Raw genomic sequence first — 19,349 nt, 5'->3', positions numbered from 1 at the left:
CACTCGAGCCCCTCAGAGTGCAAAGGAGTTGTTTAACCTTCGTCATGCATCATTACGTAACGCAATTGAACGAGCATTTGGTGTCTTGAAAAAAAGGTTTCCTATCATCAGAAGTACAACCGAACCATTTTACTCTTGCGAAACACAATCTGATATCTTTTTGGCATGTATTTTACACAACTTTTTACTTGAGGAAGACCGTGACAAAGATCTTGAAGATGAGGTCATACAAGAGGTGTTAGATGGACCGCAAGAGGAAGAACGTCGAAATACAAGAAACATACGTGAGGGAAGTACCGAATACGAACAACTAAGGAACTCAATTGCAACAAACATGTGGACTAACTATATAATGTATCCAAACGATGAAATAGACATGTCAAAGTAGTTTTAGAATAGTAGATTTTAGTGTTTCATATTGGTTTTGTATTGACTGCTAAGTCCGTTATGATTTCAATTAATTGATGATTTTGGTTCTTTTTTTATTACTTGTGTGTGCATTTAGTAATTCTATTTAGCATAAGCAACTATTTACATATTTAAATATTCGAATTTTATTTATGTTACCATGTAGAAAACTACAATGAGCAAACACGAAGCAACCGTAAAGAAGGAAACACTAAAGTGGACGGAAAATATGGACAACGCATTCATACAAGCTATGATAACGCAAAAGGATAACGGCAATAGGGTTAATGGAACTTTGACCTCAACAACATACGACAATATGGTGGAGGAGTTGAGCATAAAGTTCCAAATGAAGGTCTCCAAAAAACATTTGAAAAACCGATTAAAAACGTTGAAAGAACATTTTTCTCAATGGTACGATTTGTTTCGTGGAACCTCATTGAGTGGGTTCTCGTGGAATTTAACTACTCAATTAATTGAAGCAGATGATGAAGTCTGGAAAAAGTTAATAGAGGTAAGCTTTAATTTAGGGGTGTTCTTTAGGTTTTTGGGTGGGTTATTCATGTTCGGGCTTACCGTTCTTTCGGGTTAGTTGTATTTGGGTTTGGTTATATTGGGTCTTGGCTCACCGTGGTTGGGATTTGGTGTTCGGGTGCGGTTAAAAAAGCCTACCACTACTTTAATTATAAACATGAATATTTAGATTATCGATTATAAAACTAATTATCTTGTTTTTGTTAATAGTCGAAGCCTGAAGCTGAAGCATTGAAGACGAAGAAAGTCTCAAACTTTAATGAAATGATAGAACTTTTTGCAAAGGACAGGGCATCAGGGGCACAAGCTGAAACTGCTAAAGAGAGCAATGCTCGCTTCCAGAAGAATGGCGGAATTAACTTAGAAACAGTTCCAGAAGTGGATTCTTTTTGTGCTGTAAATGATGTAATATTGGAAAGCCAATACAATATTGATGATGATATTCAAGTTGTAAATGCTATGTCGTCTCTACCTGAGCAGTCTTCAAGTGCAAAGAAATGTAAGAGTAGAAAAAGAAAAGTTGAACAAGAGAATGAAGATTTAGCCTCTGTGATTATGTGCAATGTTGGCAGTGTGGCTAATGCTATTTTAGAAGGCAATAAAATATTAGAAAGAGTTTATCATCAAGAGTACACGGGTGAAGAAATTTGCAATGCTTTGGAGCCAATGGGTTTAGAATCCCATGAAATACGAAGAGCTTTAAGGTACTTGGCGGCCAACCAATCAGATGCAAGGACATTATTTAGTTGTCCTCCTCAGATGCGGTTAGATTTACTAAAAGATATGATGGATTCAGGTAACTAAGCGAGCTTATGATGCATTTTATCTAGTTGAAGTTTTTCTTTTTTAGTAACTTGGTACATTTATGACTTCAATTTATTTGTTGGTATTTTATTGTTTTGGGATTGTTTATGTTTTTGTTGCAACTCTGTTACTGCTATTATTTGTTACAGATTTTATTATTCACAGATGCATAGTGTAATTGCGTTTTTTATCCTTAAAGTTCGAGTATGTTTTGATGCTAAATCACAGGTGCATATATGTTGTTTCAGTGACTATTTCATTGTTGATCTTGAAAAATAACTCACGAGTCGAGCTCGAATTATAGAAAAAGAGCTTGTTATTTTTGTTTTTGTGATGAATTTTGTGTTTTACCTACTGCTACTGGTTATTATGTTACAGATTTGATGATTCACAAGTGCATAGCGTAATTTTTACCATTTTTTGATGTGCTTGAATATCACATTTATAAGCGATTTTTATGAATATTGCTGCATTAAATTGATATTTTTACCAATTTAAGTTGTGATTTGGCAGGTTGACTAGGATTTAGTCAACTGTGATGTCAAGGCAATTACGCTTGTTTCAAATTTTAACTTTGTCGGGTTATTCCGGTTAACCCGTATAACAAAATTACATTCATTTACTGAACCGATTATCAAGCAAATTTGAAGATTGTGCTAGACATTAAATGTCATGGAAGCAATATCATATTCTGGATGTGCACCAACCATCTGGATTCGTTTGAACATGTACATAAAGTCAAATGTTAAATTTTTTTTTTTTGAAACTTATATGTTTTTTACATATACATTATTAATAGGTTTATAATTTATCTTTTGGATTACATCGAAACAGAAGGCAAGCGGGCAAATGTTAAAATTAAGGTTATAAGGCAAAATGAGTAAATTAATTTTTCAATATCTAGAAGAATAATCAAGTATCATACCAGTTGCAATCAATTCAACATAGTTGGAGAAGGTATGCTAGTAATGTTATAACATGAATTTTTTAATTATAATTTAACTTAAATGGTATAATAGTAAAACTGTCATTTTCTTTTCTTTCATTTCAAACTTGGGAACACATAAAATGTTTAATTTTCTTTTCTTTTATTTCCTTTTAATTAAACTCGAGAACACCAAATAAAATCTCATATTTTCCTTTCTTTTCTCTTTTAGTTTTCTTTCCTTTCTTTTCTTTCTTTAAATGAACTTGGGAACATAGCGTTAGACTCTTAACAGATGTATTAGACCAATTGTATCAGTATGTTTTTCTAGACGTTTACTTAAGATTGGTTAGTCTTGTGTTAAAACTTAGATCCTAGATCATTGTATGCGTTGTGGCGTCAAGAAGGGTGCATTAGGAATAGTCACGCGTGTAATACTTTCCCCAGTTGAAGACATGAGCCTAATGTAGTTACTACTTGGCGACAATGAAAACTATATATTTAGTATTATTTATATTTAAAGTTTATCTTTACTAAATATTTTTTTATTGGTAATTGTTTTAAAAATGTTATTATTCCGTTAGTTATTCTTATTATATTGATAATTTTTCAGACTACTTTTCCGTGACAAATTTGGTTCACCCATGTAAACAATGAAAGCTATTTTCTCCATCATGTGACAAGAAGTGAAAACTAATGTGGCACTAATGTGACAGTGAAATCCGTATAATATGTGATACGTAATTAGGTACACCGGATAGTTTTATTGACTTCCACAAACGGATTGCGTAAAGAGGAGAAAGGGGTATTTTCAAGCCATGTTTTTACTATGATAGAAGCATAATCTGCATAAACATGATGTGAATCCGTTTTAAAGAGTATCCGTTGAAGATGATATCAAGCGAAACATGATAATTCTGATGAATATATTTTAGTCTTGGTTTAGTTTAAATAAATCGTTACTATAACTTACATCCCAATAATTTTAGGAAATGCTTTTTAAATAACTAACTAGCATTTAGGACCCCCGCACTTTGCGGCGGGGCCATTAAACCGAACAAAAAATCATACGTAAAAATGCTAAACCACGAATGCACTGCAAGTTGATGCGAAATCAGCCTATATAAAGTTACGACATTTGCCCAAGTTTAAGGTTTAAAAATATAGTTTGTTAAATATTATAATTAGCTGAAACAAAAAGCAAAATAAAGAGAATAAAAATCATTTGATAATGTACCGATCTATACTGTATTTTTAAAAGTTAAAACATAACATATTATAAATTACAAATAATAAAGTAAAACTTAAGTAATGAAAAGTTAAAAACACAATATATGTAAAAAAGATGAGACATAAAACAATATATATATAAAAAATAAAGTGAATAGTAAATTGAATAGTGTTTATGTGAGAGGTTTGAAATTCTCTTTTTAATAAATTTTCTAATGCATAGTTACCATTTTAAAAGTTCACTAAACTAACTCTATTTTTCATTTTAGAATTTTTATCACCCGACTTCAACATAAATACCAACTATGATACTATGTCATTTGTTAAAAATGAATTTATATGATGCATGCAATTACAAGTCATAATCTTTAATTCTAAACCAAACATGTCATGTGGTTCAAATACATTTTAATTAAATCTTTGCCATCCATTTATCAATTTTAAATAAATTTTAATAAAATACAAAAAAAAATGAAAAACATTGCCTATCAACATGTAAGCCAATTGTGCCAATGAGAAAGAAGCAATCTCACCTTATCCACACTCCCACCACAAACCATATTTATATGGATCATTCACACCCACAAATTCCTATTCTTTTTGTATATAAAAATATTTAAATCCCCATAACATTTTTTAAACATCAATCACCAGTAAACAAAACAAATGGCCACCATGAACTCAAGTGTATTGGCATGCAACTATGCAGCCTCCAGTGGTCTTGCTTCACCGGACCTCACCTCAAAGCCTTCATCCGTCAGCTACAAGTTGCCGGTTATCAAGGCCAAGATGACATCATCAGATTCCGGTGAACAGTCACAGTCACAGCAGGGCAGAAGGGCTGCCCTGCTTTGCCTTGGGGCAGCACTTTTTGCCACTGCCACGTCATCAGCTAATGCTGGAGTTATTGATGAATATCTTGAGAAGTCCAAAGCTAACAAGGTTTGGCTTCTTCTTTCTTTGTTCAACATTTTTTTTATATTATTTTGTTAGTTATTTAATTTTTATAGTTTTAGATCATATGCTATTTATAAAAATGTAATAACAAAACTTTTCTAATATATAATATAAAATTTGAAAAAAAGTTAAAAATGTAAAAGTTGGTTTATTTAGGTTGTTTTTTTAGTTTTAAATTTTTTTAATGGTTAACTTTATCTTTTTAGGAACTAAATGACCAAAAGAGATTGGCTACAAGTGGAGCAAATTTTGCAAGAGCATACACAGTTCAGTTTGGAACATGTACCTTCCCTTACAACTTCACTGGCTGCCAAGATCTTGCTAAGACAAAGGTTTGTACAATAAGACACAAAACTCATACTTAACTATATGATTTTATTTTTTTTGGTTATTTAAGCATTAACTTTATTGTGTTAATGGTATAATGCAGAAAGTGCCATTCATATCCGATGATATAGAGTTGGAGTGCAAAGGGAAAGACAAATTCAAGTGTGGTTCAAATGTTTTCTGGAAATGGTGATGCTTTTAGTCAGTCAGTCAGTCAGTCATTCAAGTTTTTTATGTAAACCATCTTTGTGATCTTGTGTGAAAAACTTAACTATATTCTATGTTTATATCACATTCTCCAATTCTTTTTTTCACTTAGAATCTTATTAGCTTTGTTATTGCACAATAGCAGTAACCGCTACTGCAAAATCTCCATTAATACTCCAATCCAAACTGTAAATACAAAGGACTCAGATTGAAATACTATGCGTATGGAGTACTTAAATACCACATACTCAACACGGTAACCGCATTGTTACAGCATTAAAGATTATTAGTGTTTGAAAACACAAGGGTCCAAATCACAATACTTTCTCAATAGACCTTTAAAATGGCAGGACAAAAAATATGTGATCTTAATTCATTTGACTGCCAAATATTGGGCAAGGAATTCATATTCAATGCAATGAGTTAAATCTTAGAGAGCGAAATAAACTGATCACTAAATTGTTCACATAGATCTAACCAAGTGACTTATATAACTAGTTATTATAAGAAGGCACTAAAGAACAAATTTGACGATTATAACCAGTCATGAAATACAAATAAAAATACCATAAAGTTAGAAACTAGTTCTTTGCAATGAAATACAAATAATTAGTCCAAACCTGATTTAGTCTTCTACAAGTACATGTTCCTCTCTATATTTCTGCTTCTATCAAGGTTTCATTTGCTTCAATATAAACATGAAAAAGCTTTAACTATTCTTGTGCTTATTAGCTATAACTAATAGCGCGTTCATTCGGCATCATATAGACACTTCATATTCCGTAATATTCATAATAGCGGTTATAATACAGCCTTCGGAAAAGAGTTACTCGTATATTCGTTTCCTCTTCAAGATCGTTGGCAGTATAGAGACGAAGCCAATAAAGAAAAGCACGGATAATGTTTTGAAACCATATAGATCCTTGACCGAATTCAGATCGCCAAGCACAAGCCCAGCCTAAAAATTAATAAAGTCAACTCGTAAGAAAATGTATAAGTCAAACCTTAATATATGCTTGCATAATTGAGGCATTCAATATTCACGAAACCTTTCCTGGAGTTTAGGCCTTAGGGTGCGATAATCATTAAACCAAAGGGGTCATTGGGTCAAAGGGTGCAATAGAAGTTGCTAAATTAATTGAAAATTCAGAAATCAGCAAATATTGTCTTTAAAATAATACTACAATGAGTTAATACGTAAAAAGACACATATTTTCTTATTTTCTGATAAAAAGCCCCAATTGTAACGATACACCAAAAGTCCCTAAACCATTTATTGTACTTAAAAAAACTAAACTTTTCTATGATGTGCGTACTTTTTAATTCTTTTTAATAACAAGAACCTGCTAACTCTTAAATTGGTCAAAATAACGTATCCAAAATTGTTGAACATCACTTTGTCAAATTTTGACTAGTTTAAGAGTTAACAAGTCATCATTCTTTTTTTTAAAAAAGAAGCTTTTCACAATTACCATATTTCAGGCAAGTTTAGGGACTTTAATATACAATAACAAGTACCTTTTCATGTACTTTTTTACAATTTGAGAGACTTTAATATATCAAAATTAGGTTGAGGGATTCTATCTTTTCGTGAAAAATAAAAAAGGCATAGCAATTTTCTTATGGTATTAACCCTATGAACTCATAGCAAACTAAAAATGACTAGGATTTTAATTATTTCATGAAGTATTTGTTATGATCTGGGAGGAAAGAAATAGCTTCTTATTTGTCAGCTAGAGTTTCGAGACAAGAAACTCTAGCTGACAAATAAGAAGCTATTTCTTTCCTCCCAGATCATAACAAATACTTCTTGAAATAATTAAAATCCTAGTCATCTATTCTCTAGCTTCATAAGACTGAATCAATTAGTGTCCAATGAAACTATTCTAAACCGCAATTATGTTGTCAAAAAAACATGAATGCAAATGAACGGGAGATACGAATGCAAGACTAAGCTACAACATAACAATGATTCAAACTCAAAAGACTTTAAGAAGAAACCTAAAATATGGAAAACCGAAACACACAAAACGTCAGTTTGAACGAAATCACTTACTCTGACGGTAATATACGCAGCTGGAACGAGGCCAACAACTGTAGCCAAAAAGAATATGTGATATGGTACATCCACAATTGGTGATGCCAAATTAATAAAAAGATTTGGTAAAGTTGGTGTTATCCTCAAAAAGAGCATGTAATTTAGCAACTTGTCCCTTCGTTTTGCCACCTGGTATTAAAACCCAAAAGGTTAACAAAAGGTTAGTTTTTGTACAGGGCAAGTCAGGTTGAGCCGTTGAGTTGACCACAAGCAATCATTGACCAAAAATTTAAACTTTTTGCAAAAAAAGTGTTGAATGTTATTACAGAAATGGTTTCGTTTCAAAATCAATCTTATTGTTTCAGTACAACGGCTTAAGAGTTTCTATGTAACAAATAATGGGGTGGCAATTTACGGCATGTCCCGAACACGACACAAAAATAATCAGGTTTAGGGTTGGCATATCTATCCCATTAAATAATGGGCCGTGCTCGGGTTGGCTGTTTAACTAAACAAGTTGTGTTCGGGTTGGCTGTTTAACTAAACGATTCGTGCTCGGATTGACATGCTAATCAAACAAGTCGACCCACTAACCTGTTTAACCCATTTCTACAACCCATCAACTTGATTAACACATTTACAATTTAATTATCACCCGCCAACCTGTTTGACACATTTAGTTAAATGGGTTAAAGAGGTCTCGGGTGACACGATTTTAAGTGTGCGGATTAGGGTCGATATCTTTGGCACGAACAAAATATGAGCCGTTTTCGAGTTGAACAATTCAAACCACCAACCAGACATGACTGAGACTGACATGTATAAATGAAGCACATTCGACTTGTTTGACTTGTTGACCCAGTAATAAGCAAATGAGAAAAATTGCCACCTCTATGTAAGTGAAACAGATATGAATATATGATCATGTGGAAGTTAAGTACTATCTTTTATATGTACCTCTGCTTGAAACAATTTTAACTTTGCAGGCCATAGCCAGTAGACAATGGGCCGTCCAATTAGCTTTGAGAGAAAATAGCAGGATGATGCACCAGCAGTGGAATTAAAGACAACTAAGAAGATGCCTTTAATAACACCAAAAAGGGCCCCAGCAAGCAATGACATGAAAATGGTCCCGGGAATCATAAATGTCTGCATGAATATGTAAGTGGAGCAGTAGCCCAAAATGAACTTTGTTGGATGAATGCTTGCATATGTTCCAAGCTGATCTCTGCAAAAACCAATCACAAAAACATGGTTTTCACTCATTTGCATGTTGCTGAACTTTTTAACATAATAATATGTTTACTGTTGTAACGACCTATGCATATGTAAGAGATGAAAGTTGATGCTAACTTATTGCTTTTATAGGCTTATTACTTTATCAGTCTACAAAATATTTACTTAACATATAAAAATGTCAGTCGAACACCACTATAACTTTTTATTGTATATGTTACACACAAAAGCACCTTTATCCCTGATTTTCAATATAAACAAATCTTGTAACATCATTGCTACATACACTTGCAATTTTCTACAATATAAGGCTGTTGCATACTAACATTAGAATTAAGTAGATATTCTCTAGAAATCCTTTGGTATGAGATGGAAAAATACGTGTGATACTGCTAATGTTGACATATCAGAGAAAAGATCATTTTACTAAAATTTAGACTGATGTTTCAAGAATGACAAAATTGCCACTACCTTGATATTTGACCTTTAACTGGCCCATTCCTAAAGATGGCCGGGAAAAGTCTTCCTAAATTAATGAATATTTAATTCAAATTAATAAAAAAATTACAGTGAAAGAAGTTGGGAAGTCTGTATGTGGCTTTTTAAGTCCGCTGTCAAATCCCTTTGACACTTGGTGGATGACCTTTCTAGTGGCTTCCTTTGTGAGGAGGCACCCCTTCTCCCGAAGTTACGGGGCTATTTTGCCGAGTTACGGGGCTATTTTGCCGAGTTACGGGTTCGTTTAGATAATGAAGATATGATTCTAGTTATGTTTCAGTAAAGATGCAGAACTTTTCTAGAAAACTTAAAAAGTAAGATGAGATAGAAATAGAGAATGATATCCACAACTTTTCTAGATTGCAACCCTAAGTTAAAATCAACAGAATACTATTGGTTTGAAAAACTTATTGAAATATACAGAAGAGAAGAGGGCCAACTACCTAAAACCACCAAACAAAAAAAAAGATCGAATATGATCAAAAGTTCATAATCATGAGGGTGTAACTACAGTTGACGAAAAAGAACATAGAAAACCATAATCAGATTTTAAAAGACAAATATATTTTAATGTAAAATCATGTGTTAGAGCATAGAGTTGAGGGGAACATCTAGATGGCTAGATGCACAAAGATTTGTTAGCATGACTGCATGAGACTCCTCATCCATCTTCTCTAAGTTTGAAATTCAGTGTTACCCTATGAACATTGTCTAGGTTCCTTAAAATTTCCTAAAATAGGTTCTTTAGTATCTCCTAAAGTATGTCCTATTGTCCTTAGAATGCCAAAGAATGTTCTTGTAGTGGTTGATCAGTTTCTACCACATAACACTGTATTATTGGTCTTGGTACAGTCAGATATCTCAAAAGATCGCTGGGCAGTAAGACCTTGTTAATAAGGGACAGTGGCAGAGAATTCACTAAAGATGGGCCTAGAAACATAGTTAGTTTTTCTACTGCTAATTACCATCACACATGGTCAATACATCTTTCATGTGTTGTTCATTTACAATAAGGCCATCACATTGAAAACATTCACCCAACCAAACAGAATTCACTCGCAGCAACTTGAAGATGAATGACATATATGCTTCTTCAACTTGCAGAATATAGAATACTGCCACTATTCCACTAACATGTATTGTGCATTATTGTACTAATCCTCTGTAATCCAATTAATGTCTGTTATGTAAAAATTTGTAATTTGTTTCCAATTCCTCTATCCATCCCTTAACAAATATAATAAACCTAAATAACACAAACACAACATCACATTCACAAGTTTCTCTTCCTTTTTCTTGAATTCACATTCAAAACACAACTCTAAACTTCAATAATAATAAACTAGTGACAATAAACTCTAACTATAATTAACAAAAAATAAATCTGTATATAATTCATAACAATAACATAAGCAGGTTAAAAACTGGATCCATGAATAGCAACATACTTGAGGATGCGGAGATCGGAAACCGATCGAGGCAGCTTAAGTTTACCATACTCAGCAGCTGGCATTGTGTAATAAATACAAAACAATCCAGTGGCAAAAACAGAAAACACGCCAAAAGCCACCGCGAATTCGGATCTAGTAAGCGGAAACCTCCTGTCGAATTCAACAACGCCTACGGGCTTCTTACTAGTAGGCGATTCCTCTTCCGCCATCTCCAAGTCCCTCACCGATCGTTCGTGAATCCTCATCGCACAAGATTCCAACCGAACACGAAGATGATGTATATAATAATGATCTGGAAGCGGACAGTTGTTCAATGTTCATTGTGAGATGATGAGGATTGCGGATTAGTTGGTGCCATCAATAGGAATGAGTTTAATTGGATAGGGTGTTACGTTATGTTACATTGATTGAATTGATGAACCCTAGATTCGTGAAAACTGGAATTGACTGGTGAATTCGAAAGAGTCAACTACCTGAACCCTAGGAAGGATGGATTTGGATGGGGATTGTGGATGCAGTCGTCAATGGAAGGAAGCCTACTACTCAAAATGTTCAAATCTACGACCCAATATTATACTTCTCCGGATCTGAGCTGCTGCTTTCGTATGTATATTTTCATGTGTCACGTTTATTCATCATAAGTGGTTATTATAAATCAAGTCATTTCTTTACGAAAACAACACACATATAAGATGATATATATATCAAAATAATAGTTCATATTATATTATCTTATGGTGTAATTTTGGTGATTTAAGCCAAATCTTGATCTTTAATGGGCAGTTATAACATGGATCGGTTTTTCTTAACTTTGTTATCTAATCCTTAAGTGTTTAAATGCATTTATGTGACGCGATTGACCTTCTGGTCCAGTGGTATGGGGGTGAAGGTTAGCCTTGGGATCCTTGGAGGTCTTAAATTTTAAGCTTGACTTAATGGGGTTTTCCTACAGTGATGGGTTTCCTCTTTGATTGTGTTCATAGGGAAGCCAGACATGTTGCGCCAAAATCAAAATGGACGGTTAGCATCCCGTCGTCAAAAAGGCTTACTCGGGTATTGAGGATAGTTACAAATGCTGTTAAAAAAAGAGATGTATATGACATATAATGATCAATAATAAACAAGTAGCATTAAGTCATTTTGATCTAAATCATTAGCAAAACAAATAATTAATTTAGAGTTTAATCATACCTTTCCCACCAAGTAATTACAAGATATTTCCCAAAAATGTAAGTGCGAAAAATAGGAATTACATCTTAACTATCATTATCTATGGAAAAATTTATTCGTTACAGTGCGTCATCATGTGTGAAACGTTAAATGTTTCACTTCGCCATTTCATATCTCTATCTTTCCTTTATCACGCAAGCTATGCTAGGATACAAACTTATGCAGGTGTGATCATTAATTATCTATTAATGTATACATGGGCAATAAGAAAGATATATTTTGAGTCGAATAAAACGACCATTTTAAAAAACTGAACGTGTTTAAGTTAACCCATTTTAAAAACAGGTAGTGCTGTAAGTGGACTGAATCGAACTAGATGAGACGTTGTTTGTGTTCGTCCGTTAAGATTTTGTAGGACAAACAGACGGCTTGCAAACACTCTACTGAACGAACGTTCGTGTCTATGCCCATTCATTAAGGAATTGAGTTTGTACGTGTCCATTTGTGTCCATTCGTTAATATTGTAAACAGGCATTAAAGGACAAACGAACACCAACGGATACTAATGGACAAATGACAACTAAACATAAATGACTCTAAGGAACAAAGAAACAAACATAAATGAGCCTAACAAGCAAACAAGCATAAACGATTACATATTAATTCAAAAAGAATAATCATAAATCCACACAAATCCACCAACAAATTCCGAAGTACGCCACATGATATCCAAAAATACATAACACTTAACATAGTAACCAAAACATGTCCAGTTCATTTATTAAACGGACCCTTATTGGACTTAATCGGATGGACGTTACCAAACGAAAATGTTTGTTCATGCCTAGTTCACAGGGCCCGCCGGAGGGGAGGGAGAGGAGGGCGACGGCCCCCGGCCCACTCCCTCCATGGGCCCAAGCTTTTTTTAAATATTATATTTTTTAACTTGACCGTCTGAACTACGACGGTTAAAGTGAAGATGGAGAAGAAAAGAGTAGAGATAAAAAGGAAAATGGAGTTTCCGTTGACCTTACACAGTGCTCCGTAATGGAGAATAGAAGATTGTGTGTTGCTAAGAGAAAGATGTACGAAAAAGATGGATAAAATACTTAAAAAGTAATTGTGGACATCTAATCTAGTAAAAACCTAAAAAGCTAACTTGTAAAAAGAGAAAGCAGGTGGTGCAGCCTTGTTTTAGTCACTATATTCAAATGGTTGTCTTATTATTGTTATTATTATTATTGTTGTTGTTTATCCTTTTAAACTTGTTTTATGAGCAGCTTATTTTTACTATTTTTAAGCAGTATTAAGTGTGTGTTTGGGATTCCTTATTTTACCTCCTTATAACTTTTCATTAAGTTAATAAGTTGCAAAAGTGTAACTTATTAACTTTTCCTTCTCACATCAAAAGCAATCTCAAACACTTTATTCTTTTTCAAAAAGTTAACAAGTTATAAGTTGGTGAAAATAAGCAATCCCAAACACTCCCTAAGCCCTTTTTACATCATAATTCATAAGCTTTTGTTTATTTGATTATTACTCTAATACCATGTTTTAATTTTGAACTTTTCTTACGAGTAGTTTAATTTTTTATTGCTATTTTTAAACAAAATTAAGCCTATTTACATCATAACATTTATATAGGTTTATCATCATTTCTAATACATGTTGCTGAAAAAATTGGGAGGAGAAAACCTTTTTTAGGCCCCGTTCCATCTAAGCTCCAGGCCTTGGATTTTTTGGTATTTTCAAAGACGGCCCTGCTAGTTTGTTTATTAAATGTACGAACATAAATGAACTTTCCACGGATGTTCGGTTCGCTTACAGCCCTAAAAACAGGTTCAGGTTCAGGTTCAGGTTCAGATTTTGGAAAACTTTTATACGATCCCAGACTCAGGTGTTTCCGATATGCAGCACCAAAATGTAACCAGTGTTGACTTTCTAGGTTAAAACTTAAAAGTGATAAACCAAAACTTAAAAGGACCAAAATGTAACTACTTTCCATATACTAATAACCCATAGGAGCTGGATAAGATGGATAACAATAACAGGTGCAGCAAACGGATAGTGAGAGCACAGCAGAGCTTTAACAATGGCGATGAGCTTATCGTGCGCCTCATCCTCTATCACTTCCATATTCACTCCCAACAAATCTGCTCTTACAGCATCACCAATCACCTTCAATTTGTCCTCTCATTTACCTGCAATTTCAACTTCTTCCTTCCGATTCAGACCGTTATCATCATCCACGATTGTTCCTAAGCTTTCGTTAACTGAAGCTCCATCGGCTGAATCAGAAGCCGGAGCCGAAGCCGAAGCCGAAGCCGAAGCCGTTGAGTTTGAGCAGGTGCAACCTGCCGAGCAAACCCTAGCCACAGCTGAAGCCAAAGGAGAAGATGTATTCGCTGTTGTTATGGTGAGCTGAGCTGAGTTTCATTATACGTGCATTTGAACTGATTTTGATGGCCATTGTTATTGCAAATTAATATAGAATAATAATAAGAACCAGTAATATATTATCTCTAATGAAATCATATCTCTTGATTATTGTATAATCAGAGGTAATTACTATAAAACCCTAGGTAATATATTATCTCTAATGATTAACACCTGACAATCTTGGTTTCAAAAGGGTGTGACGATTGTTATGCGCAAACGTATGTGAGGCGTTTGTTACTAAAAAGTACTAATAGCTATTTATAGAAATGTTTGAACTTGTTAACTTTTAAACAGTAAAAACTGTATATTCTCATTATTTTTGGTCCCGTTTGTTCAGTTAATGGCCTAGTTTGTCCAAATACTAGAAGCGTTGCTCTATTGACGGTCAGATTTGTTCAATTGGATTTGAAAAACTCATATCCGTTGCAACCAACGGTTCAATTGTTCAAATATTTTCCAGCTGCATAAGATTGCATCAGAGCACACCATGTGATGCACACATCATGGGATTGCATTGCGCGGTGTGATTTTGTTCCGTATCGTGTAATGCGTGTATCTTTTGCTCTTGATGCGTGCATTATAAAACCAAGCCGACAATTGGATCGATTTTGATAGATGTAAAGTTATCTTATCATGTGATTATCTAATTCTGATGAATGATTGATTGATTGCTGTTTTGTTTTTTATTACTGTTCAGGTTGGTGGCAGACAGTATATTGTTTTTCCTGGGCGATATTTGTATACTCAAAGGCTCAAGGGGGCCAATGTTAATGATAAAGTAAGCAATTAAGTATTAGTTCTTATGAATTGTTTGTGATTACTTGCAGTGTTTTAATAAGGCGTTAATTATAAGATTTAATGGTATTATGTGCTTGACAAATTAGAGCTCCTCATATGTGTAGTTTAGTGCTATATAATTTAAATAAAGGTCACTAGCATATGATATATTTATCTTTTTATGTAATTTATCACACTAAAATTGATCAGCATTTGACTTCATGTTTTCTTGTCTTCTAACTTTCGACACATGTTTGGTATATGTAGATTATTCTGAACAAAGTGCTACTAGTTGGCACAAAAACCAGCACATATATTGGGAAGCCAGTGGTGCCTAATGCAGCTGTACATGCAGTAGTGGAAGAACAGGTGCTTCATTTTTCTTCAAATTATGTTGCATTTTTCTCTAACGGGTCAAAGGGGTTAAAAAAGGAAACTTGAACGGGTCAAAATAGTCTCTCAAGGTGTATCTTTAGCTTTTATGACATCCTAAATCATTTTATTGAAAAGATCAAGTTAGTTTTGTAAATAAGATTTGGAAGTTCATAAAGTCACAAAATAGTGTTTTGGATCCACCCTTTTTAATTCATACCAGAAATAACCAGTTTGGGCCTTTTCTTGACCCGCTCATTATGTAACCTTTAATGTTCACAGGTCTGATTCTGATGACTGCTTTTATCTTGCACTGTGTAGGGGCTGGACTCGAAGGTAGTTGTTTTCAAGTACAAGAAGAAGAAGAATTACAGAAGGAATATTGGTCACAGACAGGTACTCCATGTTTCTATTTGAATCCAATATATATGTGTGTGTAGGGGGGGGGGGGGAGGGTTCCAGGCGGAACTCAGTTTTTCGCATGAACATAAAGAACAAGTTGAATCGTTCATTTTTTCAATCTTGATATTTTTTAAAACATAACAAAATGGTTGAAATGCGATGTTTATTCATTTCTCCCATAAAGTTAAAACAATATATGAATAAATTTCATTTATTGATAGAACCTACACAATAATTTGTAGGTTATATTGCCCGCACATGTGTAGGTAAACGTTTAAAGTTAAAAAAACATATGAACAAGTTAATTTAGTTGTTTTTTGTTTACATAACCTAAACATTTGTATGTAAGAAGTAAATAGTTTTTAAAAATATGAACTTTTAATAAAAGAATCGCACGCTTTAGGTTTATTCTTACAATACTTTAGTTTTTTGTATTGAGCCTCTCCCCTATATAATGTGTGTATATGTATGTGTGTGTGTGTGTGTGTTATATGTACGGGGCACATTCAATAGACAATAGAGTAACTTTCTCACGCGTCTCCCTTTTAGAATCTCAATTTCCATTGTCCTACACTCCTATGTAGAAAAAAGGATGCATGTTTTGAATTTTGGGTATAAATAGTTGCTTTAAAATTCAAATTCATATGATATATCCAAAATCTTGATGATTCAGTGTTATTTTTACTAATAAGAACATAATTTGTAAATCCATCCTAATGAAAATCATAAAAGAAAATCAATGTTTTCACCTCATAACTCAAAATGAAAATGCTACTCTTTCTGCATAATGGAAGTGAAGTCTAATTTGTATTTTATTGTTTATACTCTAAACCATGCAGCCAAACACTCGAATTCGGATCTTGGGTATCACAGGCTATCAAGATTATCCAGCATCTACTCTCCCCTGATATGTTGTATACTTTCTATGAAGTTTCGTTTAGGAACTCGTGTTGTGCTTTTGCGGTTTGTTTTACAAATCTTTTGTACTTGAGAAATACTTAAATTATTATTAGTCTAGTCTGTAATTTTCCCCTCTAAATCAAGATTTACAGCATGATCAGGGCGTTTTTATGCATGTTGACTTATTATAGACCGTTTCTTGTTTCGAGTCTTGGTTCCTTTATACTCAAAAGCAGTAGCAATGAAGTCTGAAAAAGCTAAAAATTCAAAACATCTACAAAGTTGATGTCTGAATATACTCGAGTACTTGACATTGAACTAAATCCTTTATCCACCGGATTGTAAGAAAATCGAGACAAAATCAATGATAAAGATGACATTTGTTTTATTCTCCTTCAGTATTCCCGTCTCCTTGTTCTACCTTCTCTTTTGCAACTCACTGCAATGTCGTTGGAATCCCTCCATAAGCTTGCCGGAGGCTTGCCTAAGCGCCTTGATGATGGCTAGACAGTTTAGCTGTGCTAGGCCTCGCCTGAGCCCTAGGCGAGCACCTTTTGCGCTTTTGATAACTACGCTCCATGCATTCTTATATCTTCATGGGATTTTGTAACACACATTTTGCAACTTTTGTAGCATGTTTAATCTTATATATGTCGGCTATTAATCTAAACTAGTTGATCGCTTCTTCGAGAAGCGAAGATCAATATAAAACCGTATAAAAAATCACGACATCTCACTTATTATTACAATGTCACATGAAGTTAGCCAGATCTCTCTCCACATGGATTTTGTTTAAATCGTGTGTCTCGTTATTTGAATTTGGAAGAGTTTATGTTTATTTAATCATATCATGTATCATAATTAAAACTAAATGTTTTATTTAACAAAAATTGCATTCATAAAATTCTTTACATTCATAGTAAAATAAAATTTTATCTGTTGGATTTGAGTTATTACAAAATCATTATTTTGACACTTTAAAAATTTCCAGAAATGTCCCATACAAACAAGTTTTTGACGTGTCTTGTAAGGTCCCCGACCCGGGTACCCTACTTTCCTGCTGGTTATATTTACTCATTCACATAATTCGTAAAATCAGAGTTAATTAAAACTTTTCGCGGAATTTAAAAGTCATTCATTCATAACATAACCATCTTATCTTAAACATCATAACATAAATCCATAAAACATTAAACGACACGGTGTCTTCTTCATAGTGATGCCAGTCTTCCTCTTATTGCCACGTGTCCTCATCAAGCAACTTGTCTCATTCTACTTGTCTGTGTGCATACTAAAAGTCAACTACGCTGAGTGAGTTCTAGTTAATTAACGTACATTACATCCACTTACTTACCAATACCGTTCGAAGATACGTATTGATACTTACTCATTCGTCTATCATTCAATCAAACATACGTACATACATACATACATTCATACTTTCATTCTAACAACATACCTCGGATACTATAAAGATCCGGTCCTCACTTACCTTGGATATTATAAGGGTCCAGTGCCCTACATACCTCGAAATTATAAGGATCTGGTGTCCTTCATACCTTGGATCTCCTCAGAGTCCAGTCCCTACTTACCTTGGATATTATAAGGGTCCAGTGCCCTACATACCTCGGTTATTATTAGAGTCCGGTGTCCTCTAGCATACCATACCATTCTAACTTCATTTCATTTCCTTCTAATTCCTCAATCATAACTAATATAACATTACGTGCATACTAATTAATCAATCCATAACGTTCACATTCATACACAAACATGTATCTAATATACACTTACCATTTAAGTTAAGTGTATAAATCTAAACACATCGTAGTATGCACACTGCCCCAAAAATATAACACATAAAAGGGGCTAGAACTCACTTAGATCCTGTTACGTTCACCGTTTATAGTAATGTCATTCCTGAGTTGTGCGCGGCTAACTGTTTAACACATATATTCATTAATTAACCACGTACTAACATAATTAATTAGATTTGTATTTATTAATCTAGCGTACTTGATAGGCTAGGCTCGTTTGTTTGGGCTAACGAATCAAACGGGATTACTTCGTTTAACGACGATCTTTATTTCCTGTTCACATTCTCCATATTATATATATATATATATATATATATATATATATATATATCCCCTTTATAATAATGTGTTCCTTTTCATTAATATATTATTATGTGTGTATATACAATATATATATATATATATATATATACCTTTCTTTCAATTAAATATTATATATTTCTTTGTTTTAACGGATTATTTATCTTAAAAATATATCGAGGTTAGTTGGTTTGGTTCATATTGTTGGATTATCTTGGATTAACTAGGAATGACACAGTTCACATCGCATGAACTTTTTTTTTTCGCTTCACCAGTTCACATCGCATGAACTTTTTTTTTCGCTTCGCATGAGCTTTAACGCTTCGCATGAACTTTTTCGCTTAAAAAAGTTAATTCGCGCGAACCCGGATTCAATCCCGTGACCTCCGGTTCCCATGCTCATGCCTTATCCACCCAGCCAGCATGTGTGTGCGTTTAATGTTTACCTTCCCAACCTTTTATACACACATTGGCTGTTCATCATGAGCTCCTTTTCCTTTCATTTTCCCTTTTTTTCCTTTCTTTCTCTTTTCCTTTCTTTTTCCTTCTTCTTTCTT

General features: G+C 33.7%; 5 protein-coding genes across 5 annotated transcripts in view; 3 read left to right on the top strand and 2 right to left on the bottom strand.

Annotated features, from left to right (window-relative positions):
* The window catches only part of LOC143542550 (putative methyltransferase PMT24), a 266,804-nt gene that overhangs the window by 237,178 nt on the left and 10,277 nt on the right, over positions 1-19,349 (bottom strand). The window lies entirely within an intron of this gene.
* On the top strand, positions 614-1,746 carry LOC143542524 (uncharacterized). Its single transcript, XM_077035092.1, has 2 exons — positions 614-922; positions 1,153-1,746. The coding sequence occupies exons 1-2, from the start codon at positions 638-640 to the stop codon at positions 1,744-1,746; spliced, it is 879 nt and encodes a 292-aa protein (XP_076891207.1). The 5' UTR covers positions 614-637.
* Positions 4,551-5,495, top strand: LOC143542523 (photosystem I reaction center subunit N, chloroplastic-like). The gene is made up of 3 exons (XM_077035091.1): positions 4,551-4,843; positions 5,065-5,190; positions 5,289-5,495. Exons 1-3 carry the CDS (start codon positions 4,568-4,570, stop codon positions 5,376-5,378), a joined length of 492 nt encoding a protein of 163 aa, XP_076891206.1. The 5' UTR covers positions 4,551-4,567; the 3' UTR covers positions 5,379-5,495.
* Positions 5,930-10,901, bottom strand: LOC143542522 (putative membrane protein At4g09580). The gene is made up of 4 exons (XM_077035090.1): positions 10,613-10,901; positions 8,388-8,658; positions 7,449-7,619; positions 5,930-6,350 (listed from the first exon to the last, which is right to left on the bottom strand). Exons 1-4 carry the CDS (start codon positions 10,858-10,860, stop codon positions 6,219-6,221), a joined length of 822 nt encoding a protein of 273 aa, XP_076891205.1. The 5' UTR covers positions 10,861-10,901; the 3' UTR covers positions 5,930-6,218.
* LOC143542551 (large ribosomal subunit protein bL21c-like) lies at positions 13,836-16,814 on the top strand. Its single transcript, XM_077035115.1, has 5 exons — positions 13,836-14,201; positions 14,922-15,002; positions 15,269-15,370; positions 15,695-15,769; positions 16,615-16,814. The coding sequence occupies exons 1-5, from the start codon at positions 13,878-13,880 to the stop codon at positions 16,681-16,683; spliced, it is 651 nt and encodes a 216-aa protein (XP_076891230.1). The 5' UTR covers positions 13,836-13,877; the 3' UTR covers positions 16,684-16,814.

This window comes from Bidens hawaiensis, unplaced genomic scaffold (assembly GCF_021521415.1).
Source record: "Bidens hawaiensis isolate Kalapana, Puna unplaced genomic scaffold, B.hawaiensis_p1.1 tig00012897_1, whole genome shotgun sequence".
Classification (NCBI taxonomy): Eukaryota; Viridiplantae; Streptophyta; class Magnoliopsida; order Asterales; family Asteraceae; genus Bidens; species Bidens hawaiensis.
Note: the sequence above shows the minus strand (reverse complement) of the source record. Positions and strands in the feature narration are given on the sequence as shown.

What these genes read in the sequence shown, in the direction of transcription:
- LOC143542524 (XM_077035092.1), top strand. Translation starts at nt 638, where the DNA reads ATGGACAACGCATTCATACAAGCTATGATAACGCAAAAGGATAACGGC. An exon ending in TCTGGAAAAAGTTAATAGAG is followed by an intron (nt 923 to 1,152) that starts GTAAGCTTTAAT and finishes TTTTGTTAATAG; the next exon opens with TCGAAGCCTGAAGCTGAAGC.
- LOC143542523 (XM_077035091.1), top strand. Translation starts at nt 4,568, where the DNA reads ATGGCCACCATGAACTCAAGTGTATTGGCATGCAACTATGCAGCCTCC. An exon ending in AGAAGTCCAAAGCTAACAAG is followed by an intron (nt 4,844 to 5,064) that starts GTTTGGCTTCTT and finishes TTATCTTTTTAG; the next exon opens with GAACTAAATGACCAAAAGAG. An exon ending in AAGATCTTGCTAAGACAAAG is followed by an intron (nt 5,191 to 5,288) that starts GTTTGTACAATA and finishes GGTATAATGCAG; the next exon opens with AAAGTGCCATTCATATCCGA.
- LOC143542522 (XM_077035090.1), bottom strand. Translation starts at nt 10,860, where the DNA reads ATGAGGATTCACGAACGATCGGTGAGGGACTTGGAGATGGCGGAAGAG. An exon ending in TAAAATTGTTTCAAGCAGAG is followed by an intron (nt 7,620 to 8,387) that starts GTACATATAAAA and finishes TTTTAATACCAG; the next exon opens with GTGGCAAAACGAAGGGACAA. An exon ending in CTGCGTATATTACCGTCAGA is followed by an intron (nt 6,351 to 7,448) that starts GTAAGTGATTTC and finishes ATTAATTTTTAG; the next exon opens with GCTGGGCTTGTGCTTGGCGA.
- LOC143542551 (XM_077035115.1), top strand. Translation starts at nt 13,878, where the DNA reads ATGGCGATGAGCTTATCGTGCGCCTCATCCTCTATCACTTCCATATTC. An exon ending in GGGCCAATGTTAATGATAAA is followed by an intron (nt 15,003 to 15,268) that starts GTAAGCAATTAA and finishes TGGTATATGTAG; the next exon opens with ATTATTCTGAACAAAGTGCT. An exon ending in ATGCAGTAGTGGAAGAACAG is followed by an intron (nt 15,371 to 15,694) that starts GTGCTTCATTTT and finishes TGCACTGTGTAG; the next exon opens with GGGCTGGACTCGAAGGTAGT.